The sequence below is a fragment of the Typopeltis vanoorti genome, chromosome 24 (genome assembly GCF_054136105.1).
Source record: "Typopeltis vanoorti isolate ZY-2024b chromosome 24, IOZ_Tvanoo_1.0, whole genome shotgun sequence".
Classification (NCBI taxonomy): domain Eukaryota; kingdom Metazoa; phylum Arthropoda; class Arachnida; order Uropygi; family Thelyphonidae; genus Typopeltis; species Typopeltis vanoorti.
The window spans coordinates 69082862-69109988 of record NC_143572.1 but is presented as its reverse complement, the minus strand read 5'-3'; the positions used below and the strand labels follow the sequence as shown (position 1 = coordinate 69109988).

At 35.1% G+C, this 27127-nt stretch overlaps 1 protein-coding gene and 1 pseudogene across 1 annotated transcript in view; both read left to right on the top strand.

Annotated features, from left to right (window-relative positions):
* Positions 1 to 7627: 7627 nt before the first annotated feature.
* LOC150093385 (uncharacterized) overlaps positions 7628 to 27127 on the top strand; it is a 334426-nt gene continuing 314926 nt past the window's right edge. Inside the window, exons 1-2 of the mRNA XM_090414082.1 lie at positions 7628 to 7754; positions 12509 to 12555. Coding sequence (XP_090270208.1) covers positions 12525 to 12555 — 31 coding nt within the window. The 5' untranslated portion in view covers positions 7628 to 7754; positions 12509 to 12524. The remainder of the gene's footprint in view (positions 7755 to 12508; positions 12556 to 27127) is intronic.
* Positions 25808 to 26515, top strand: LOC150093387 (proteasome subunit alpha type-2 pseudogene; annotated as a pseudogene).

Sequence of the window (27127 nt, the reverse complement as noted above, 5' to 3'; positions counted from 1 at the left end):
TCGCTGAACAATATCACTTTAAAAGCTGAATACAAAAGAAAACGGAATCTCCTAATAACCCAGATTAGAACGGCAAAAAGAAACTATTACAGCAACAAATTAACAACAGCTCAGAATGACATAAAGGAAACCTGGCACCTGATTAATGAAATGCTGGACAATATACACAGAACCACTGCCTCAGAAACAATAAAACACAGCTTTCCCTGCGATCCCAAATCCCTCAAACAGTTGGCAAACAACTTTAATCAGCACTTCGTGAACTCTGTCCAAAAGCTACAAGAAACAACCTTTCCTCACACAAACGAACATTCTCCACTAGGTCCACGAGCAACCCAGTCGATGTGGTTCCTCACAGTAACAAAAGAAGAACTATCACTGGCAATTCAACAAATTAATCCTAACAAAGGACTGGGGATAGACGGAATCAGACCAAAAGACATCAAGAAACACTCAACCGACCTACTTCCAGTTATACAAAAACTGTTAAATAAAATCTTCGAAACGGGACACATAGCTGAAACACTGAAGACTGTATTAATCACACCCATGCACAAACAGGGAAAAAGAAACATAATAAGTAATTACAGACCTATCGCCACGCTGCCTGTAATTAACCAAATCATGGAGCGCATTGTACATCAGAAACTCTCCACATACGTTGAAAATTTTCAAATCATATCCAAAACACAATATGGCTTTCAAAAAAATAAAGGAACAGCAACACTCCTGGAAGATTTCAGAGATCTAATAAACGCTGCATTGGATAAAAACAGAATAACATTAGTGGTATTCACTGACCTAACAAAAGCATTTGACACACTAACACACAAAACCTTGTTAACGAAACTAACACGTATCGGAATTGGAGGTCGTCTACTCCAGTGGTTTAAAGCATACACGAAAAACAGAAAGCACATCACACGTATAGGATCAGCATGGAGCAAAGAGGTACATATAACCTGTGGAGTACCGCAAGGAGCTGTCCTATCTCCCATTCTATTTAACATATACACACACACGACATAAGCCAACTCCCCCTAAAAAGTAAAATCTTCCAGTATGCAGACGACACGGCGATAGTATCCATTCACAATGCAAATATCGCTTACAAAAATATGCAACACGACTCAATCCAATCACTAACTGGTTAACCGAAAACAGCATATATATAAACCCTGGAAAAACAAAGCTAATGATATTCAAATACCCCCAAACCCTGAGGATAGAAACTAAATATCTCACTATCAAACATTCATCCTGCTATACACAAAGTGCAGAACCTAAAATCCAACCATCATACAGTTGAAAACAACACGCATCTTGGACTTCACTTCGATGCAGATCAACGTTGGAATAGCCATACAAACTACCTACATACGAAGTTTAGGATAATAGCAAGCAAACTATACAGATTAAAAGACATTGCCCCAACCCACATAAAAATACTAATCTATAAAGCGTTATGTGAAAACATTTTAAGATATGCAATCACATCATACGCATTCTGCGCAGACTACAGACTTAACAGGCTACAATCTTTGCAAGATAAAATGATAAAACTGATATTCTGGGAACAACCCACTCTTATGCAGGAAGCACGGCCAAAACACAAAATATTTAAGGTGAAACACTTATGCCTCTACACAGTCATATTAAAACACTACTACAGTCCAACATATAGAGTAACCAGAACAACATATGAAATAACAAGACCACAGTCAACAAAGTACATAACATATAAGTACAACAATCGCCACGGCAAAGCCACCCGAAACTTCTATGTATCTGATATGATAAACAAACTGCCGTTCGACAACAGAAACCTAGGAACATACAGAGGGCTGAAACAGGCACTATATAAATATTATAGCGAGAATGAAAATTAGAGCAATTCCTGTTTCTCTCTCCCCCACCACACACACACACACACACACACACACACACACAAACCTATGACAACCCCCCCCCCTCTCAAAAACTATCACTACAAGAACACAAAGAAACAAACACACCATGTCTAAATCCATCCCTATTTGCGCAAAAAAAAAAAAAAGTTAAACTGTAATAGCAGTCGAAGTCTTTCAAGCACGTACCAACAAACAGTAAAATCAAACCTGGCTTGTGACCAGTATAGGAACATAACCATGAAACCATCACCCTCTATCATCTATTATCTTCCTCAGATAAGCTCTACTAAGCTTCGAGGAAGAAAATTATTAACTTACAAGTATCTGTTATACACAATTGTAATGCGTTATAAATATTATATATATATAATTACTACAGCAACTATTTATGCAATTCATCTGAGACATAAAAAAAAATAATAATAAATAAATAAATAAAATAAATAAATAAATTATTATTATTATTATTATTATTATTATTATTATTATGTATATTCTAAATTCAAAAATTCTGTATAATCCTTATTGTAAATATTGTAAATATTATTATTGTATGTAATTTATACTGAGACATAATAAAATGTTAAAAAAATATTATTATTATTATTATTATTATTATTATTATTATTATTATTATTATTATTATTATCATTATTATTATTAGAGCACGTATAAAGTTTTATAGATACGCTTAAACACTGGTATTTGATATGTTTAAATTAAATTCGCATATTGTTTTAAAGTTTTTTAATTCACTTTAAATTTTACTACACAAGAAATTATATTCTTCTTTTCATTCTTAGGTGATCTTTGCCTAAAAAAACAATAAGGTCTGAATGAACCAAATTCATCATTTGTTTTTTTTTGTATACTGCTCGAGTTGATTTCGTTTCGAGTGGCACATATAACCCTTGTAACTCGTAAAGGTGCAATGCAAACTTTCATTTATAGTAGGTATGGATAAAAACAATAATAGTATACGAAACAAGGAAATGTTACTTAATGAAGGTGGAAATATTCCATAATGGTTTTATAAATTGAAGTTTAAAAGAGCAAATACGTTATTGTTATTTATGAAGCAATTAGCAAAAAATGTTTTATTGAAAATATGTAATATTCTTAAAGACATTAAATATTTTTACGAATTACAGAAATGCAAAATCCCTACTTTTTTGACGGATGGAAACACTGATAAGCAATATTTCATTCAAATAAGTCTCTATTCCATTTGGAAGAAATGTATATCGAAATGCAGACGATACCACACAATTCCACAGGCATCAACAATGCCCTCTACGAAACTCACAAAATATAAACGTACTAAACACTTTATTTATATCGTAATCCAATTATAATAATACTAAAACACTAATGTTTAAAGCAAAAATCGCAGAATCACTTGCCCACTACCACCAGCCATTGTCCTTAAATTAATTATAACATATACTGAATATTTAGGCCTCTATATACGCTACTAACGGAAAACACATATAAAAATACCACAATAGCCAACTCTTAATCATTGCATTAAAATTCTTACAAGTTAAAAATATGATACCAATCAGCACTAAGAAAACTGTCTATCTATCTATCAGGATATTAAAATCATCTTAAGATATAGCATAGCAGTGTATTCTAATATCGAAGACAGATATCTGTAGAAATTAGGAATACTGGCCAGAAGAATCATTTCCACGATCATTTGAAGACCGAATATACAAGAAACATTGACCAACACTTTAATGGATACATATAAAATTCTAAACATACCAAACTTGAGACAATTACTTCAATGAGGACTGAATGGAGAATTTACTGCATACTCAGCCTCATATGGTGGTGGAAGGTCGTTTTCCCTCCAGGAAACTCCGGTTATTATGTCCAAAGCCATTAAGCCATAATCTTAATAGCTTTGGCCGTATTTCAGAACAACGGAACTGCCTTACCACAAAAGTGAAAGATATATAAACAAAGTCGACTATCTAAGAGATTGAAGAGAAAACACCACTTATGATGTTCCTCAAAACATAAATGGTATACGTTAACTTTACTTTCTTAAATAAAACACTGTTATGCTTACGAAGACATGAATGGAATTATATTGCAAAAATACGCTACCTGGAAAAAGAAAGTCAACTGACATCACCCCCTATGGGCAAGGTACATCGTGCCATGTAACGAGCTTGTAGCTGATATAAATTGGAAGAATATGATGCTCCCAAGTCAGCGCAAATGTGTTCAGGATGAAATGACCGCGAGAAGTAAATGAAGGAGTTTAAACGAGCATTAGGAGAGTACATGTTGAAGATCTACCTGTTCGGCAAACTGTTCACAAATCAGGCGATTTCAGATCGACATTCTTAGATGATACCATTCTTAGACGGAAGCGAAGGAATTCAACTGTAAATGCTACCCGCAGTGGACGACCGTGCACTCCCGAACTTGACCGTCGTCTGGAACCAAAGATAATATGTAAAAAGCTCCATTCGTCTATGGATACGTTGAATGCGAAGTTTTAGGACACTATTCTCGACTGGAACACGATTCTGCACAACAAGCATTCAGAATCGAGGCTCACAAGATGGGTTTCCATGATAGGACTGCAATACGCAAGAACCACATTACCCGAACTAACATCCAGCTTCAGTTTCAGAGGTGCAAAGGGCGTGTACAAGGGGACGTGAAAGCTTGGAAATCTGTTATGGAGGGACAAATCATGGCACATCCTCTACTGAGAAGATGGATGGGTGTGGGTGTGACAGATGCTCGATTAGCATATCCCTTGATACACTCGATGAGCGTATCTCAGAGTGCGTAATCCCAACTATGAAATTCGAAGGTGTCGGTGTGATGGTATGATCCAGTTTTTCTTGGTTTGGCCTCGGACTCTGTTTGTGGTGCCAATAACATTGAACTCCGAGAGGTGTCTGAACATTCTTGACAACGCAATGCTTCCTACTTTGTGGCGTTTCTACGGAACTGACCATTGTCTCCTTAAGCAAGACAAAGAACTGTGTCATAAGGCTGTTGCTGTAGCTGCGTGATTTGTGTAAATAAACGTAATAAAACGGCATTTTATGTAGTTAATATCAAATTTGGATTATACAATGCAGTATTAGGGGCGGCCTATAAAAGTTTGCACCCTGGCAGCAAATACCCTTGGCGTGCCACTGATTATCTCGTTAATCGGTGTGGCATTTAATGAAGGCCGTTCCCGACTCATATCTCATCGAACTGTTCGCTAGGATATGAAGAGGATCGGTATTGGCTTAGCAGTCGCCTATACGGACAAACACCGATTTGTGCGAAAAACCGGAAAGTTCATATACGGTGATATCAGGAACACTGTAGACTGAATACTGAAAGACTGGAAAAAAGTCATGTGATCCGAGAAGTCATGGTACTTACCGACGGAGTTTGGCGAAATCCCCATGAAGCAATGAACCCAGCTTGTCTTGTAAACACAACTCAAGGTTCTGAAGGTTGTGTAATGGTATGGGACATGTTCTGTTGGTAACGAAAGGGTTCCCTGATATTTGTCGAAAATCGGGTGTCCTCCAAGGAATAGCTGAACATTGCTACCAATGAAGTCCGTCCTGCAATGCTGACTTTTTATCCAGCAGGTGATAGTTGTTTCATGGACGACAATGCTACTGTCCATCATGCAAGAATTGTTCAGCAGTGGTTCAGCAAGCATGACAACGACTTCCACCATCTTCCCTGACTACAACAAAGCCCGGATCTGAATCCCATTGAGAACGTATCTGACATGTTAAAAAAAAAAAAAAAAAAAAAAAGATCAGGGAGCAAAATCCTCTTCCGTCAAATTCGAGCCTGTTAAAGGAGTGTCTGGCGAATGATGTAGACCAGAGGTCGGCAACGCAGTGCCCACAGTGAATCTTTAGCGCGCCCTCAGAGAAATTATTGTAAACTGCTTTGGAGCTCGCAGCAGTAATTTTGCAGTGTAGATCCAAGTATATCTGAGAGATACATTCATTACTAGTATGTGCGAAAATGCAAGAAAACATAAAGAAAAAACACTGCAAATATAATATATGACGGTACAAATATTGTGTCCAACATTATTTCATAGCCGAATATAGAAACTACAAGAGTTTCGTGCCGAATATATAGAAACTAAAAGTTTCGGCCGATGGAAGCATAAGTAGTACCTTATGGGCACCTCGTAGTGCCCATAAGGTACTACTTATGGGCACTCCAGACGTCTTTCCTTAGTATTTTCCATAAATACAAGGCACATCTTGTAGAGGTCAGCAACAAATCAAACTACTTATGATCAGAGGTCTCTCGTCCACTCGCATCTGATCTGACAGATACATGCTAATTGGTAACATGAATATTCTTTGATCGTTAAAGAATATTAAATTTTCTTATTTAAATTATTTTTTAATTTAAATAAGATTTAAATCAGGAGGTGTTGGCAACGCAGCGCCCGCGAGCGTCATGGCGCCCACAGTATTGTGCCCTTCATATTAAAAAGGTTAGCGACCACTGAGACGAATCCAACACCTTTTGGAATCTATGTCAAACTGCATTTGCTGTAATTCGGACTAAAGGAAGTTCAACACAGTATTAAAAAAAGTTTTTAATTCAGTAGCTGGTGTGTGTGTGTGTGTGTGTGTGTGTGTGTGTGTGTGTGTGTGTGTGTGTGTGTGTGTGTGTGTGTGTGTGTGTGTGTGTGTGTGTGTGTGTGTGTGTGTGTGTGTGTGTGTGTGTGTGTGTGTGTGTGTGTGTGTGTGTGGTTCTTGGGAGAAACAGTACGAGGAAGTCGGTCCTAAAGAACAGAGATCAATGAAATGAAAGCAAGGGAGGAGAAGTTAATTTGATGGTAACTGGTTGCGTTTTTACACAGTGAGAAGAAAGCTCAACTTAGCTGAATATATTCATATAAAAAACGAATTGATAACTTCGATAAGCACAGCCAAGTGCAAAAATACATTTCACAATTAACACTCTATTTTGTTCTTTTGATGTTTTTTTTAACAAAAACTTAAAAATCAAGAGCGAACCATGGAGTTGATGCACTGTGGGAAATATACATTGGAGCACATTGTTTCTGTTGTAACTAAAAATGAATGACGGGTTTCTATTCAATACTTAGAATTCACCCTTCTGTAAATGTCTGGCATGTTTTTGGGCACGAGGTGTACACACAGTAACTGAAAGTGTTCTATTGCTATCTTTCCTTAATGAAGAATATTTGAACGTTACTTCTCATTTCAAATGGACTGAGAGTAATTTTTACCTTATATTCTGAACAATGATGATGGCAGAAATATTGTATATAAACAAAAGTGCTTAAAAAGTTCAACACATGTTTATATGCTTTGGACGAGAACAGAAGCTAATATAATAATACACCTGTTCTTAATAAATTTGGAGGAAAAAACTTAAAAAAAAAGAAACGAACTGTAAGCAAGTCTGTTTTTATTATTTTCAAGTGTTTTTTTTTCAGTCAAAATTAAGTAAGAAATGTTGGTAAAATTATCAGTTATACTTGTAAATTCTTCTGTTGTCGACCACATATGTTGTCGGCTAATAGTATCATATTCCAGAGGATTTGCGCTTCCGGATAAACGTTCTCACAAAGAAAGATATAAAAAAACGCACTTAAATAATATCACTACAATGCCAGGGCGAAGTTCACTCATAGAATGTCTCTTCTTGTTTGAGTAAGATAACGGTTCAGTGTCTCACGAACAGTCAGTGTACCACTCTGGATACAAAAGGTGTGAGAGAAAAAAAGGGCGGCTGTTCTTTATCAAGAAGCGGACATTTGTAGTTGTGTACGAATAATTGGAAATATTTTATCGTGGAACTCAGGTAAGCATTTACATAAATTCATAAGTCGATGTTTCTATCATTTTTTTTAAACTGAAGATTACTTAAAAAAATAATTGGTATTCAAACGGTAGAAGAGCAATTAGCTAAAGTCGTCATCCGTGGAGTATTACAATCTTGTAAAATTCGTGTTGTTAGCTAAACACAGTTTAGTTGAAGTTACAGCTTCTCAGTGTTCCTCTGTATTTTTATTAGGGTTAGAAAACTAACACAGTAATTACTGCATTTCAAAGTGCAAATAATAGAAATTGGCATACATTATACGTGTATATATATATAAATGCTTATGTAGTTACATCACACAACAGGCCAAACGTTATTTCTACGCGAAAACTATACTTTATGTAGCTCTAATATAATACTATTAATAAATAATTGACAAACATCGCGTAATTAATAACGAAATAAATACCACAACCTGCTAAGATTTTAAAGAATATGTGTTCATTCTTTGGCGTATCTTTCTTTTAATTTTTACTTCCATAACCACTTTCATGTAGACTTACTTGAACTTATTAAACCCATCCGTATTCCATTAAAATAATAATATTTATGAAAAAACATATACTGTTAAGCTAAAAGCAGCTTCTTAATCAATGTTGCAAAATCCATAACGTTACTGCTGCTTACTAGAAGATATGGTTCTAGTCCTAGACTATGTGGCGCCAATGGCGAGAAACATCTGGAGTGTCCCCCACTACAGCATAAGATTCTCTGACTTTTTTTCTTATTGACTGTCATATTATTGTAGAATATCATAATGACCATGAAACTAAACTTTTAACGATAATAATATGCTCATTTCTTGTTACTCAGGAAGTTTGTCTTGTTAGGGATACTTTTGAGCTTTGACTTAACATGCTGTAACCTGTGTCCTGGCGCAGCATGACTCTTGATGTCTTTGAAAATAACTAACCGGCTTCTAACAAGGTTCTATTGAACTTAGTACTTCCAACGTTCAGCGCGCTGGATATCCATCTGATACTAAAGCAAATCAGTTATGAGTATTTGCATGACTATTATACAATTACCTCTTATCTATAGAAGAAAATGAGATACAACAAAATATTAGGTTCAATAACTTTTTCGAAAGCCCTCGTGAAAAAATTCACGAGGACTTTCGAAATGATGTGAGGCCCTACTAGGGCATTTCCCAAAGTGTGGTAAGAGGAAGGTGGTAAGAGGCAAGAATAAATCACTAAAATTCAAAAGACATGAAATTTCCAAAACGAATGGACGGCACTTCACAGTACTGGCTGCACCAACTACAACTAAATGTCTGTTTTTGTCCATCAAATGATAGATAATACAACAGCTAAAGTGAAGATCATGTGTAGCTCAGTGGATGTGGCGTTTGCGTGGCTTCACCGCCCGAAGGAAGACGAAGTTTTGAATCTAGTCGGCAACTAGGGAGAATTTTTCTAAACCGTTTTTCGACTGGTCCCGAGTTAGTCGATCTCTGGCACGGATAAGTGGTTTTTTTTTTTTTTTCTCCCGGAAACTAGGATTTTTCGTTCCCTAAACTCAAGAAAATCGACCGTAGAACCCACTCTATTTGCGTTAGCTGATTTTTTTTATTTTTATTTTATTTTTTTTTTTATAACAGCTAAGTTAGGAATAAGTTGCCGAAAAGAAGGCATAACTCTTATCCGTAAATCTTACTTGGTTTTTCTCGAATTTATAAAAAAACTAATGTATAAATATTTCAAATAAATAATTCTTCTTCTTCAACCCATCTGTCCTTTAGTTCGGGTAGAGTCTTCAGATGTGAGGTCACGGCGAATTAATGGAGTTGGCATGCCACTTCTATGCTGCATCCCTCTGAGGATAAGTATTTTAAGTCTGTAGATATCTGTGTTCACCGTATAAAAAACCGTTTCCATGAGGGGTAACCCTCTACCTTCGTATAAGACCGGTTAAGTTCACCATTTGATTGAAAAGACATGATCAAGATTCCTTAAGTCCTAGAAGAGGGTTTTTTTAAAGGCGGGTCTTTTCAACCAAGTGGCTTGTCCATATCAACTGAGCTACGCAACCTCCAAATAAAATTAAAGGGTAAATTAGTAGAGAGAAAGCAAGCCAAAAGGCAGTTAACCCTAAAGACCTTAACACATATATTCATGTTTACGCTCTTGGTACGGTTTCTACTCAAGGCTTCCATCATTTGAACCCCATCAGTCTATTCTTCCAGGGTAAGTTAATACCAAAAACTGGAGATAAAACTGGAGATAAAACGCCACAATCGCGGTGAATTTGTTTTCTTTTCTTCATCCTTCATGAGTTATTAAATTCTACTCATGAAATCGATTTGAATGTGTTGCAATAAATGAAGCAACATCTAAAAAACTTGCAAAATAGATATGATTGTGAAACCCTTTTGTTATCAGTCTTCAAATATTGCCAAGTAGCTTGTCAGAAGAGAAACACTTAGAGATACTTTCAAATGGATTCCTGATTCGAAATATCAACCCAACTCGGACAAACAGCTGACGTACTTATTACCCTCTGCAATTTTTTAAAATCTCGTACACAGTGCGAGTTTGAATTCTTTATACTTGCTAATAGAGCTTTTTGCTACGTAATATCCGTGTTAAACTTGAAAATATTGAACCTGACACCTTTGTCCTAGTATCTGGTCACAAACAGTTATATTCTTAATATTATATAATTTGTTTATATAAAAGTTAAACGTTTTCAATTTTTTTTCAATAAAAGTATTAATCCAATACGTTTTTCTATAGCCCTAACTTTCCATGTTATCTTCCTCTAGGACGGTGGCACGCCGATAAGGTCGTGCCTTAAAGTGATACTCGACTACTGTGGCTTTAAGAAACACTGGACTGGAGAAACATGACCTTAAATCCCTCACTGTTTTATTAATATGATTACCCTTTCTATACTCATAATTTATGTAGCTGTACTATCTTGTATATTAAACGTCTGTTACTTATTGTGTAGTATACAATCCCTTTACAAGGGTCTGAGCGAAGTGAAACTTCATTGAAAAATTCAAGTCCCTCCTTCCGATAAAAATTAAGTCAGTTATTGCAAATAATTAATTCTTATAAATAAATAAATAAAATAATAATAATATTTTAGAGATATCTTCTTGTGAATCGAGGCCTCCGCCAAACTACTATACCGTCTCTCTCTCTCTCTCCATTTCTCTCTTGAGGTATTGTCTTTAACTGAAATTATATTTCCTTAATTCCAATCTGTTAATGATATGGTTTTTAAAATCATGGCCTCTTGTACTTTTGCCTTGTATCATTTTTCATGCCATTCCATTTATTCATCGACTGGCAAATCAACATAATCTCTTCATGAAAAATGATTCTCTCATAATTGCAATTCATAATTCTCTACCTTTCTTCATAAGTCACATCTTCCGTTCCCGTTGATCTCCATTTTGCATGAAAGGCATTAATGCTTATTGAAGATGTCAAATATTTAATTAATCAAAGAAAATTATACAAAGTTTCTCCCATTCTTTATTAATCATTTATTTATTTATTTAATTTATTGGAATCATTTATTAATCCCAATTGCATTGGGATTATTAATAAATGAATCCGATAACACTTTCAATTTTCAGAGATCTGAAGAATAAAAATCATATTTTTTCCCATCTTTCCATTCTTGAGAAACAGTAGAAACTCTGTTTTAGACGTATAAAGAATCTTGTAAAACAGACGAATATAATTTATAATAAAAATTTATAATCGAATTCATTAACAGATAGAATCGTTTGTTTGTTTTTAAGCAAATCCTAGTCACCTCTATCTGAAACTGGTTAACTCATCTTCAGCTGAAGAACTCTTATAAAGGGTCCTATCGTTCTACGTGGGATCTATATATTGAGGAAATATAAAACGTGGGCCTAAATGTTTTGTCCAGTGAAATCAAATATAATACATAAAAAATTAAGGAAAGCCCTTGAAGCAATGCGAGCTAAGATATTGTGAACCTTGTTCATGGTGTCATATTATTTTTGCATATTATTTGCCATATGCAAAAATATCATATGTTTATGCTAGAAACCTGATATGATCATTATCCATAACTAACTTACAGTTATCAATACTGATTATCCGCAGTTACTGAATAAGTGGTCAATTAATTTAGAAGTGTCATGTTGGATTATCTTCCTTTTCGTTCTACACATTTATCATACTATTAGCCATATTTACTGTACGCCCACAGATGCGACACCTTTCGACACTTCTGCGCATGTCAGAAGATGGAGAATCCATTCCGATAATAGGGTAAATAAATGCGTTTCGTGGGATGAGTGTTTATTATTATACGTGGTAAAATTAAATTTTCTTTTATGAAAATTCTAGTTCTTAAAGTGGTAACTATATTACTTATAGTTATATAAGTAGTATAGCATCACATGCTTTATACGTGAATTTTCCAACTGTACAATAGTTGGAAAATTTACGTATGTGATTTCGCATGTTGGTGACCAATTCGTACAATCTTTATTTCTTTCTCCCCTTCCGCATGAATTGACTAATCTTGGCACATTGCCAAGCTCGGTTCTATGAAGTGTGGACGTACAATACTAATGTATAGCTAATTGAACTGTCATAATCTTATATTACAATATTTGAGTGGTATAATTTCATACGTACTATTTTTAACGATGTTTATTATGTTTTTAGTAATGAGCCTGAATATGTAATCAAATACCTTTTTCCAAGTCAGATACTCTTTTATTTTTATTATTATAGACTGAAATTCACCATTATGAAGTTCTTAACTGTAGTCTTCGAACTTGGTAAGTATCACTATTGTCATAAGTATTTTAGCATTCTTGAAAAATATTTCAGAAATCTTCTAAACATATATTAATATTTTATAATGATAATCTTTTGACGACACAATAATTTTTATCTTGCTTCTTTTTTGCTTAACATAATTATAATTTATATTCCTACAATATAATCAGTGGTTATCTGGGTATTGTTTGCCTAACTTGTGGTAATCCGGAAAATTAAATGCAGAGTACTGTTTCTGAATATTCATTAGAGACTATTCTACCGGCGTATAAAATTCCAGTTTGTAGTGAAGAAGAAGACATATCAAGAAATTACGTAGTTGTTTCCGTGTTTCTCAGTTCCATTGATTCATATATAGGTTGAGATCTTAGGTTCTCTTCGTGAGGCATAAGGGTTACTTTGTTCATCAAACTTGCAACACAGTTTATTTCATAGATGATGCTGAAGGAATAAGGAAGAGTACTATGCAGTGGTCACTGCCACCTGCATAAATAAATAAATAAATAAATAAATAAATAAATAAATAAAAAAACATGCCAAAGAAGGGTACCTTCAGAATCTCAGAAAATGATGTGCTAATCATTGCTCTAACATTACAAGTCTAAGTTTTGTATGATAATCTCGCACATGAAAGGTTGAAATTCGTGGGTAAGCAAGAGTTAAATGGCGTGGAAAGAACCCTGATCTACAGACTATACGTGGTCTTTTTCATGAAGCTCCACACGTAACATCCTATGTTATTGTTGCATTGCCTCTACTTATTCTTCTCCATCGTAATCTGGTATATCCAAAACAACAACAGCAAAAAAAAAAAAAAAAACCTGCGGTTACTGGAACAAGCACTCATTACCACCACAATAATAACAAGCGAGTCCGCGTCCTTCACCTAGTAGCTACTTCTCTAATCAAACAGTCAAAACTGCTCATTTCAGATATTCCCACTGTGGGCCAAAATTTCAGAACCAAAAGATTTCGCCATTGTTATTCCCAATCCGTGGATAGGATTCCGTCCATCATAAGAGGATCTACGTTGCTAATGTAGCTTCTTGGGGGGATTTATATAAAAAAAAATAATTTGAGTATTTGATATTATTATACAAAACATTATATACAACTATTTTGCGTTTTATTGACTTTATTCTGTTAAATGCCAAAATCTTTGTTCTATTAGAAATTGTTCTCATAACATATCATCAACAAAAGGCTAGATTGTGCAGTGCTAACTAAATTTATCATCTTATTAGAAATCAATATTTCTACATCAACACTAAATTCAATAACATATCTTCTTCTTCTTCTTCTTCTTCGTCTATGATCTCTTATGCTTTTAAGCGTCGAGATTTTGCCAAAGAGATTTCCATGCCGTCCTGTCCAAGGTTTGTTGTTTTGCTTCTTTCCAGTTAATTCCCTTCTTTTCCAATTTTTTCTTTAATTTCCTTTTGCCAACCTTTCCTGGGTCTGCCTATGCATCTTTTTCCTATTTTCTGGCTTTCGTATACAGTTTTTGCTATTCTTCCTTCTTCCATTCGATTGAGATGTCCAAACCATCTCATTTGGGCTTGTGTGATGAATTGATTCAGAGGTGCAACTTGAAGGCTGTCTCTTATGGTTTGATTTCTTATTCGGTCTAGTCTTGTTTTTTGTGCCACTTTCCTGAGATATTTCATTTCAATTGTTTGTAGTTTATTTGTGTTTCCTGTTGTTAAACACCAAGATTCACAACTGTATGTTAATGTTGGTAGAAACACTGAACGGTACACTGCCATTTTGGTATTTTGGGTGACGTCTTTCTTATCTAGGAGTGGGCCTTTCATTGCATAGAATAGCTTTGTTCCCCCTCTTATCCTGTTGTTAATTTCTGTGTCTAGTCTACCATCTTCTTGTATACATGATCCCAAGTATTTAAAGGATTGGACTTGTTCCACTTGGTGATTCTCTATTTTTATTATGTGTTTCTGTTGGTTTCTAGATATGATCATTGTTTTAGTTTTATTTATATTTATGGCCATATTCCTTTTCTTTGTTTCTTCAATAACATATTTAGTTTGTAATTTCATTTTAATACAATCCTAACTTATTTGCTTGTTTATACGTAGATACTGCATTGCTTTTTTTTTTGAACGTATATTGTTTACTCATTTCTCTTTGATTATCTATGTACTGCTGTAACCTTTGCTGTAATTTTATCTCTATGTATATACTGATTTGCTTTGGCTTCATTTTCGTACGTGCATATTGTTTACTAGTCTGTCTTTGTTTATGCATTGCTGTAACCTTTGATCTGGTGTATTGCTGTAAGTTTTGCTATGGAATGGTTCAGTATGACCTTTGCTATTCTTGCACCAATAAACCATGAACCAACCAACCAACTATCCTATTTGCTTTGCTATTCTTTTAATGCACTGTTCGACAAAATGGAAAAATCACTTAGAAAATATGGTGTAACTGTTGTAATTTGAGAATGAAGCTGGTCAAAATTGGGTAGGGTGGTGTATAATAAAATAACAAAGAAATTATTATTATTAATTTATTATTTGTAATAATAATTATTATTACTAATTATTATTAGCTGTATATTATTATATAGGTATCTCCATGGAGTCAGAAGACTCATCACGAGAAATCCATTATTCACACAATACCTGTCATACTCCTTCCTAAACTCATTCACTGACGAAGTACTCACAGCCACCTCTAACAACCCATTCCACCCATCCATTCATCACCCTCCAATCAAAATACATAGCCCTAACACTTTTGCTAGCCACACTCTTACACAATTTTAATCGGTAACCCCTCGTTCTTTCCCTTCCTGTTATATACTCAAAAAGTCTTCAGTGTCAATTCTCTAAAAACCTTTAATAACTTATTTGCTTCTATCATGTCTCCTCTTTTTCATGTATCAAGTATTTTTTGAAGATTTTCAATCTAATATCATAGGTAACAATACAAAGATCTTCCACAATCTCTGTCACTCGCCTATGGATCCCATCCACCACTTCTTCATCATCATGAAACCCAGGTGTCCAGATTTGTACGTAGTAGCCTAGACTTGTCCTGGCCTTTTTTAACGCAAACAATACTCCCGCCCCTCCTTGCTTGTCAGTGTGTTCTTCAACAACCACGTAATCTGATGTGCTGTTTTTGGCTACCTTTCCAATATGTCCTCTGAACTTCAATTACATGTCCACAATCATGCTTAAGTCTCTGAACTCATCAGTTTCCTACAGTTATTTCCATCAATATACTACGTAGCTTGTGATCTCTTCTTCCAAAGTGAATCACCTTACACTTGACCACATCAAACTAGGAGCTGTTCACTTTCGTTCATACTGCCAGTCAATTTAAGACATCCGCAGGATCTCCATTGGCTTGGTTTTCGTGCATATTTACAATACGCTTGAAATTAGCATCACAAAACATCAGTATAGCATATGATCTCCTCTAATGGCTAAAGAAGCTTGAGAGCGCTGGACTATACTCGATATAAGGGTGGTCTATAAGATTATGTGACCATAAATTCAATTTTTCCACCAGAGCAGGCTCCACTTCACCTTTGTTTTCATAGGCATGAATAATCGTGTGCAGACCTGTTGAATGGCAGTTAAATTTTTATTGGATAATCGGAATTCACATACCAGAATTCCTATTTTATAAAATATCCACCTTAAGATACTGTTAAAAATTTAAATATTCATGCGAGACATTTTGTTGTGTTAATTTTGTCAAGCAATGTATTTCATGGATGTACGAGTGTAAATAAAAAAAAAAAAAAAGAAAACAGAGATTGGAAACAAGCGCCTTACACTTTTATTTTTTATCCCTTCAATAGTTATAAAAATAAATAAAATAAATAAATCCTCCAATGCATTTTATTTCCCAAAGAAGTATAAAAATCTTTAGGCCCAAATGTCTATTCGAAATCGATATCGTATGTTCAAATATGCCGCCAACTGGTTTTGCTAATTATGGTTTTACTAATAACTCTAAAAAGTTTATTTCTTTAAACTAGATTAACAGGGTTTCATAATTTATGAATAGGAATACGAAGCTTTAAGTCGCGATTCTCTTTTCGTTTTTCATTGTTTTAGTTCTAGTTCACGGTTTTAGTTCTAACAGATAATGTGATAATGATGATATTTGATTATCAAAGCTTAGCTTGATATCGAGCTCTCCCAACACAGCCAACCAGCGGCTACTTTTGCACACTAACTGTCATACTTCGCTTTGAACTGGTTCAGTCGGCCTGGTTGGCCGAGTGGTTAGCGTATCCCCTCTCCAGAGTTTCGAATCTGCCAAGGGCATGGATGTTTGTGATTATCCTACTAACCAATTACCATATGTACTGTTGTAACCTGTGTCCTGGCGAAGTATGACCTTTGATGTGTTTGCGCCATAAAAAAATCAAATCAATCAATTAGCTCATTTATGAATAAGCTGACTCAGGCATTACATCCCAATCGTTCACCACTCTCCAAGCAAAAAAAAAAAAAAAAAAAAAAATGTACTCCTTAGATCTTTCCTAACTACACTTCTACTCAGTTTCTAGTGTAATTTTTCCTACACCAGTAACTCTACTGAAATATTTTCTCATAATAATATAATACTAAAAATCTTCTTCTTCTTTCACTATGCCTTATCCCATGTTAAACGGGGTCTGCGCACCGATCTTTAACCTTCCTCTTCCAAGTTCTCCGGTCCAGGGCGTCCTTCGGACTCCATCCTTTCTCCTTAAGATCCTCTGTCACCTTATCCCTCCACCTGAGCTTGGGCCTGCCTCTTTTCCTCCTTCCCTCCAACTCCATATACTCCACTCGTTTACCAACATACTCCTCACCCTTCCTCTCTACGTGTCCGAACCATCTGAGCCTACTTTCTTGTATCTTCTTGCCAATTGGTCCCACCTTAACCGTCTCTCTGATGTAGTCATTCCTTATCATGTCCTTCTTTGTCACACCACTCATCCATCTCAACATCCGCATCTCCGCTATCTCCATCTTCCTCTCCTGTGCCTTTGTTATAGGTCACGTCTCCGCGCCATGAAGCATCGCTGGCCTCACCACCATCTTATACAGTTTTCCTTTCCTCTTACAACTCACTCTCTTGTCGCACAGGACCCCGCTTCTTCCTCCAGTTCATCCAGCCGCATGTTATTCGGTGCTGAATATAATATAATATAATACTAAAATAATATAATATAATACTGAATATAATATTAAAAATAAAAATTAATAATATAATTTTAAAATATATATAATAATAAAAGTTTTCTATAATTTTTTCACCCATGATAATCATTACGTAAATTATATCTCTATCATATCCATTCCCTTGGGGCCTATCAAACAATTTCTGTAACCTAAAAATCTTCAATCTAACCTCATAAGAGATATTGCGTAGACTTTCCACCATATTGGTCACTCCCCTCTGAATCATCTCCACCTCTTCCAAATCCTCAAGAAATCCAGATGGCCATATCTGTGCACAATATTCTAGATGGGGTCATATCATGGCCTTCTAAAGCTGTATAATTACCTCCTTATTTCTGCTTATTCGTGTTCTACAATAACAGGCAATCCAATGAACTATTTTAGCTACTTTTGCATTATGAACTCTGAACTTTAACAGTTCGCTAGCACGTCCAAATTCCTAGCCTGATTGATTTCCTGCAGTTCAGTAGAGTACACAGTTGGCCATCTTTTTCATTCCAAAATTCATAACCTTATACTTTGCCGCATGAAATTTTCAGCAGTTTTCTTTTCCCCATATTATCAGTTAAATCCTGCAGGATCTGTACACCATCTTTATTAAGAATTATTCTACGAGTACATCATCGGCAAACAACTGAGTATTTTTCCTCAGATCATTCCCATTATTAAAATTTAATAATTCTTTTACAACAAATTAAAATGTAAGATATATTAATATTCGGCATACCGAACATTCCTTAAAGGGCAGAAAGAAAACAGATAATGATTTCCTTGAATCTTGTAAAATTAGTTTTATTTATTTAATTATTTATTTTTAACCGGACTTGTAATAGAGCAAAAGTCATTATAAAAGTGAAGATTCAAAAATATATAAAGGGATAAACCTATGAGTTAGAAACTTAAAATAATATAATTGTGAATAAAAATTTGATTTATCAGATAATATGAATGTAACAATTTATATGCATCAAATGTACCTGCTGTGGGTTGGAATCCCACCGCTGGTATGGATGGCTGTGATCATCTTTAGGTTGACGATGAACTTCATGGCTCGGAGCGAGACCATCACACTGCTTATTGGGGACTGGAAGTGGCTTTAAAGATTTCCATGTTTCGTTTCTAGAGCAGGATTTCTGGAATTAGCCAAAAATGAATAAAAATACAAAACGATATATAAAATCAATCAAAATTCTTAGCTTCCCAATAGCAGGAATCTACTAAGGTTACAGATATATCCACAGTGGGAGAGAGCTACATAAAATATAAAGATTAGAAATTAAGAACTTCTAAAATACATGAAAAATCATCAAAATACATGAAGTACGCAAATCTTTCCATTCTTATCATACATTCTCCACAATATTAGAAAACTGGATCTTAATCTCTGCTGAGCTCTATGAGCGCACTTAGAGGAACGGAGATACTAAAACTGTAAAGTTGTTGCATAGAGAATTAAATGTTTAATTACTTCGCACCGTTATCCAATAATGAATCTAAAATAGGATATGCAGGAGTTCGACCTACTTCTTTTGGGAGTAAATTTAAAAAAAAAAAAAGAGAGAGAGAGAGAGAGAGAAGAGGCCTAACATGAACAATAACTGTTATACCTTGCCTTAAATTAATTTCGAGAACACATTTCATTTTATCCACTACTCTCCATACAAAAACGAAACAAACAAACAAAAAAAAAGCCATACTCTCATGCACATTGTACAATTTCCCGGCACGGCTTCTTGTACCTATTCGTTCAGCTTTGAAAATATCATTATTAGGTGACACTTCCAAGGAGTCCAAAGATTCATCGAGGGAGGGCGTCTACAACTCTCCGTCTCTACCACCAACTACAGTGAACCCAAATCATCTACACCAACGCCATCTACTGCCCACCACCACTAGTATTTTCACAGACAATCACAAATATCCGACGAATCTCCGTTCGAATCTCGCCCAAGGCGTGATTCGAATCCGCAGCCTTTTGGCTAGAGAGCGGATACATTAACCACTCGACCAACCAGGCTGGCATATCTTAGGTACACATCTGGTAAGTTCCTCCAAACAGTTTATTTGCATCAATCATATAACACCCTTCTTCTGCTTATTCACCAAGGTCTGTAAATTACATTCACTCAGTCTATCGTGATAACCAATATTTCACAAACCTAATACTATCTTTGTTATTCATCTACAAACCTTTGACAAGAGAACAAATCTGTACATAGTGTAATCTAATGAAAGCTTTGACAGTGAAATTAAAATTACCACGTCTACCTTTTTTTTACTTCAGTTTTCTTATTATAACAACATTTTTTAACCTTTTCATCACTTTTGCAACACGTTCTTTGAAATTCATCTACCTATTCACTATTATCAGCAGATCTCTTGCTTCCACCAAATACAATACAATACAATGCAATACTAATACGGTCAGTGGCTCACCCAGGGGAACTAATTCCCCCCCCCCCCCAAATACCCTATAGATCTCGGGGATCACGGCCGCTGTGAACACAAGGCGAACGAAGTAGCGCTCGGTTGGACCGAGCGCTACTTCGTTTGCCCGAGCCTGGCCAGAGGAGATCACGGGTATCATGTATTGGCGATCACTGGAGATGCTCAGTCATAGGTCGTAAACAATGCGTACTGTGTATTCTCAAATCGTCTACTCAACTCGCCCTCCCCCCAAGATTAAATCCTAAGTGCGCCACTCAATACGGTACACAATGTTGCATTTCGGAGTTAAAAAGGTCACGCTTACATGTATATCGATATTAAGCCATTGGAAATACTATTAGCATGCAGATTTAACAGCTCTCATCCCCGAATAGGAGAGTAACAATTGAGCCTTGTGAGGCTCAATTGTTACTTTCCTCCTCCTCCTCCTAGAGATGCAATATTTCTATGCGTATTTCATATTTATAAAAGAATCAGCCCTCTGTACAACAGCCCAAGTCACCTGAACGATTATACTAATCCATTTGCTGTAACTTATACACCACTCTATTGTGTTGTAATCTGTCACATGCCTTCTTAAAATCCAGAAATATCAATTTCTGAAACCCTCACTCATTCGCCACTAACTAGATTACTGAAAGTAAACTTTGTTTTAACACACAGAATTTTCTTCTCGTCTGCCCAGTGCTGTATCCTATTCCTAATCAATCTCTTTAAAACCATAGAAGCCACTTCAGGATATTCAAACTGGTTTGTATTAAATACACACCAGATTTTTTTTTGTGTGTGTGTTTTTTTCTTTTGCACTTATGAAATGGAACACTTGCTTTCTGTTCGCTGCTCTGTGATCTATACAGAAGCAAAGCTCTCATTAAACTAATGAGAGATGGACAGCTAGTAAAACAGCGGGCGTGAAATGCAGCGAGAAAGTGATTCAAGACATAAAATTGACAAGAGGCCAGATACGTGAGAACTTTTCTGAGAAAGGGATATATGTGGAAATATAAAGAAGCCATGAGAAACTCACTCAGGAGATTTCTTGCAACTATATCACGGAATGAGAAATTGGAACTGTCTGGTGGAGGCAAAGTCCGAATGTTTTCCAAAGGTCAAGAGGGCAAATAAGATAGGTGACATGAGGCATGCAATCTGGAAGAAGGCATTAAGGAAGTAATAGATGAGTGGTGATAAACAACTGCATGAGTAGCCATAGAAAGGGACTCGTGGTATGGGTAGCAAAACTGCACTATAACCAGGAGTTAGCAAATGAAGCAAAAAATAATAAGAATAAATAAATTAGAGGGATACTTTCGCATGTGGTTTCTATATAGAATGTAGAGGCCACATCATTTGAAAGAAGGAATATAGTAGAAGAAAATATGAACATTAACGGATGATATTAGTTGGTGAAAATGATGGAATGATAACAATATCGATGGATATAGTTCAGATATTAAATAAGCAATTTATAAAGGCATTTTATCCTCTCAGTGTGACATTGTACAGTGGGGAGGAAGGAGGAGGTACTGAAGGTGAATAAGCAGGGATGTATGATGAATTGAGTAAACGTGGTGTAAATAAAACTGTAGGGCTTGATCATATATTACCGGATATTTTGAAGGAATATTCCAGAGAGCTAAAAACAGATTTCAAGCATTTTTTAAGATGAGTCTTACACTGGCCAAGTTCTAAAGGAATGGAAAGAGAACAAAATTATTGCACTTCATATGGGAAGAAACAAGACTAATGTTTCGGATTATAGGCTACTCTGCGTGATTAGAGTTATTATTAACGTGTTAAAGAGGTTGGTGAGGACTAAAATTCAGAATTGTGTTGAGAACATCGGCATTCTTTCTCTGTGGTGTACAGCATGAATTTGCTAAACGGAGATTGTGTTTTCGCGATCCACTTAATTACCATAATAAAATGACAAATGCATTGGATAAGGTGATGCATACAGAGTAGTAGATTTAGATCTTACAAAGATGCCTTATGGAGAATGCTTATGGAGAATGATATCCAGAAGAGGAAAGTCACTGGCGATGTGACCCAACAGCCTTTTGGAATTGTTGTTTAACTTGTATTCTAATGATATCGGGAAAAATTTGAATAGTAATCACTTGCCAGATTATGCAAAACTGGGAACAATTATAAGGAGTAGAGAAAATGTAGTATTACAGGAAGATTTGAATAGAGCGGATGAATGGATAAATGAGCGGGTTTAATGGTTCAGTGTTGCAAAGGTTTCAAAATATGAGAGCAAACATGGGATGTGGAGTATACATTTTATTGAATTCGTAGAAGAGGCGGAAGCGATGATGAATCAGGTGTGAGGATGGTACAACACATTCTGGCAATTAAGGGAACACTGATATATAGAAGTAAGGAGGTTATATATATATATATATATATATATATATATAATTATGAAATTTAAATTTTCAATGATAAAAAAATTCAACAAGACAAATGAAATTGAGCCGAGAGTTCCTACTAGATCTTTCAAGCAATTTTAATTTAAAATTTTAATACAAACAGTTCGTATCACTCTGTCCTAATGGAGGTTACTTGGTACACGAAAAGACATGCATTTTGTTTTAAACTTTGTTTAAGGTTTTTTTTTTTTTTTTAGTTATTGAAAATTAATTATAGAATACAGCTGCACTTATCTGCAACGATGCGGCGAGAAAAATATAAATTAAAAAAGTAATTAAAATGTTTAAAAAATGTTCTCTAACATGCGCTTTAAATACATTTTGCGTACGCTTGATGGTATGCTTACCACAAGTTGGGAAACACTGTTTTAAAATAGTATTAATTCTAGAATAAAGCTTCAACAAAATAATCAACATACGGAGGTAGCAGGGTTTTTATTCCCAGAAACTCGGATTTTTCATCCTGCATACTAGCAAATCGGCAAATCGAACACACACACACACACACACACACACACACACACACACACACACACACACACACACACACACACACACACACACACACACACACACACACACACACACACACACACACACACACACACACACACACACACACACACACACACACACACACACACACACACACACACACACACAAATTGATAGATAATACATACAGTAGCGAAAATATTAATCCGAACACTCACATTTTAAAGAATTTCGCAAGAAAATAAGTTTCTACTTTTTTTATATGTGCCCCTCTGTTCTTAATAAGTTCGTTAATTAGCTTAGGCATAGACTCTACCAACGCAAAACCCATTTTTTTATTTCTGCATCTTGAAATTATACTTTTATAATGGATTGTATTAAGTTAAGTTATCCTTTATATCACAATTTAATGCTCCAAATCTCTTTATCACTATGGCCCACGAATTTTCTAGTGAGTTAATGACAAGAGAGTTACCTGGCCACTGAAGCAATTAGATAATGTGATTTTTGAGGAACTCTTTCACTTTTTTTGAAGTGTGGCATGGAGCGAGAGCCTGATAGAAGATGACTTTGTTGTCTTTCTAGATGTGGGACCACTGTTTTCAACAATAGTTTTATGCATTTAGTCACTTTTCATCATACCGTCAACAGGCACAAGTGTTACTGAACTCTCACGTGTAAAATAACCTCAGCACATCTTCTTAGCTGGGTGTTTAGGAGCGTGTTGAAGGTGGGTGGGTTGGTGGGAGAAGTCTTCATGGCGATAATTTGCGAACTTAGGGTACTCGCTTTCCTTGTACAATGGCTCTTATCTCAGAATATGACCTTTTTCCACTTCTCAAAAGTCTAATCTTTCTAGATGTTTGTCCACTGGAGCATCTTTCACTCCATGGCCTTCATCAACAGTTGTTTCTCTCTTTTGGTCTGTGGGCAGTCCAACCTGCTTTCAACAATCTTTGACGGACTGTCATGTGAGAAACATTAATCCAAGTCTTTATTTGATCCTACAGCAGAAAATCATGGGTTCGTTTTTCGCCCATATTTTCCTTTTCAGTTAAGAGAAAAGGTAGCTGTCTCCCTAAAAGTCTTTAAAATGATATTAACAATACCCAACCAACACCACACTCATTAGCAATTTGTCTTTCAGTCTTGGATGTGTGGTGAGAAAGAGTACATATTTTTGAACGCTTCCTTGGGATGTATCCATTTTATAGCTATACAAAATGAATAAAACGCTATGACTATCAAACTTGTTTACACTATTAAAAACGCGTAGCATTATTAGTAAACATCGAAGAGAAAACAGTTAAAACATGCACCACACTTAACCAAAATAGTGAACTAAAACCAAAACCGAAAATAGTAAATCGAAACCAATAATAAAATTATTGTGAGCTAAAACAAAAATGAAACTAAAACTAAAAACTTGACGAAACTTCGGTTTATTCGGATTAATTTGCTGGTTACTGTACTAGTGGTGGGCGGTAGATGATGCTGTTTGTTGATGTTAGTAGTGTTGTGTAGTTGTATGGTTTCCTGAGGGAGACGGTGAGTTGTAGCGCAGTGGCATGATGAGTCCATCGACTCCTTGGAGGTGTCCTGTAATAATAATAATAATAATAATAATAATAATAATAATAACTTTTGCCTTGTTTACACTTACATAAATCAGTTCCACCCAACAAAATAATTCTCTCATAGTTATTCTTTCTCTTGGTTACTACAAAACAGAGTTGTCCTTAGCCAGTTCTGCTAGTTTCCTTCCATAGAATTTCTCCATTCTTATTCTGACTGTATATCTGCTAATTTTCTAGATGTACCTAGTCTGTTATTGCTATCATCAAATATTTCTTAACTATTTCCCACGAAATATTAATCTATTTTCCTTCAAGTTCCCTTTCCAACTGTACTGGTTCAAGTTGATTTTCGACCTTTCATAATCTTCTACTATCCAGTCCCCCCCCCCATATATATATATATATATATATATATATATATATATATATATATATATATATATATATATATATATATATATATATATATATATATATATATATATATATATATATATATATATATATATATATATATATATATCTTCGCACCGTCCAGATCAGGACTGTATGATGATACTCGCTCAATTGCTGTCACTTTTGATACCTTGTTCATAGTCTCATGCTATACTAATATCCTTAACCCCCTTGCTCCATCAATCACAACTATATAAGATAGGGATCGCATAAGAACTTAAGAAATTCCCTTTCTTTACTCCCTCATATACTATTTCTTTCTCCTTATTTTATGTTAAACTTTTTGTAATAGCTAAAGCAATTTGCTTGAACATTTCTATTTCATTCCCAGGCTTGTAGCATATTTCCCCATAACCTCCGCTTCACACTAAGTAAATACTTTCAGAACTACTATCACAACCATTGCCATTCTCGACTTTAAATTGATACAATTGATTTGCCTCATCAGCACTTACTCTCTTGATTAAATAAGAAGTTTTAATTATAATAATTATACGGATATGAAACAATGACAAGGTAGCGTTGCTTGTATCTTCCCTTCAGTAAACATAACTCTAGACGATCTTGGAAAGCAAGAGGTTCTTCGTTAGGTGTTTGTTATTTGACAGGTAGAATTTATTTAACGAAAACATGTCCAGTGAGCGTTACAAGTTTTCTTTAACAACATTTAGTCCTACTGGAAAATTAATGCAGATTGAATATGCTCTAGCCGCTGTGGTTGCAGGTTCGAAGTCAGTTGGAATCAAAGCATATAATGGAGTTGTGCTAGCTGCTGAGAAGAAACATAAGTCAATCCTTCAGGAAGAGGAAAGCGTTAATAAAATCGTAATGATAACAAAAAATGCAGGAATGACATATAGCGGTATTGGTCCTGACTTCAGATTGCTGGCAAGAAGGGCACGGAAATTAGCCCAATCATATCATACATTGCACAATGAATTAATTCCTGTAAATCAGTTAACAGAAAAGATTGCTTATGTTATGCAGGAATTTACTCAGACTGGAGGCGTTCGCCCGTTTGGTGTTTCTGTTCTTTTAGCAGGATTTGATGCCAATGGAAATCCTAAGCTTTTTCAGTGTGATCCGTCGGGCGCCTACTTTCCTTGGAACGCCGCAGTAATGGGAAAAGATGAAGTGAATACTAAAACATTCCTTGAAAAAAGATATACCAGTGATATAGAATTGCAAGATGCAATTCACCTTGCTATTTTTGCCCTGAGAGAAGGATTTGAAGGAACAATGACGGAAAATAATATTGAAGTTGCTACGTGCACCTCTGAACAAGGTTTTCGGAGACTGACTCCTGCCGAAATTAACGATTATATGGCAGTTATGTAATTGGAATGTTTAAAGCAATGCTTTTGATTATGTTATTATATTTTATAGGTATAATTTAATATTATTATTATTGCAGTGCAGCTTTTGTATTAAACATATGAAGAGATTTCACATATATATATATATATATATATATATTCTCCATAGTCTCATGAGTGCTGTATTGTTATTATTGCACTGCAGTTTTTGTATTAAACACATGAAGAGATTTCATAAAATATAAAATGTTGGAAATATTATTTCATAGATTTTTGCTAAAGAAAATCACATTTCTTAATACAGTATTTCTTTTAGATGTCATTATAGCTGTATATTACTAGTCATAATAGGCTGTTTGCTTTTTATATTTGGCTTCATTTTCTAAATTTCAAAACACTCCATTTACTTTATAGGACCAGCTTATATACTTTATGAAAAGAATAACTATGAAACATGCTTTATAGTAAAATTAGCTGTTTAAACTACTGTAAATGGAAATTTCAATATTAAGTTGGTTTCTATTATTATTTTATTTTATTTTTTAAGTAAATGGTATGCATTTGTATAGTGTTTCTCTTTTTATAACATACCTTGGAAATTCATGAAATGGCTTTTTTATAATATGCAAATAAA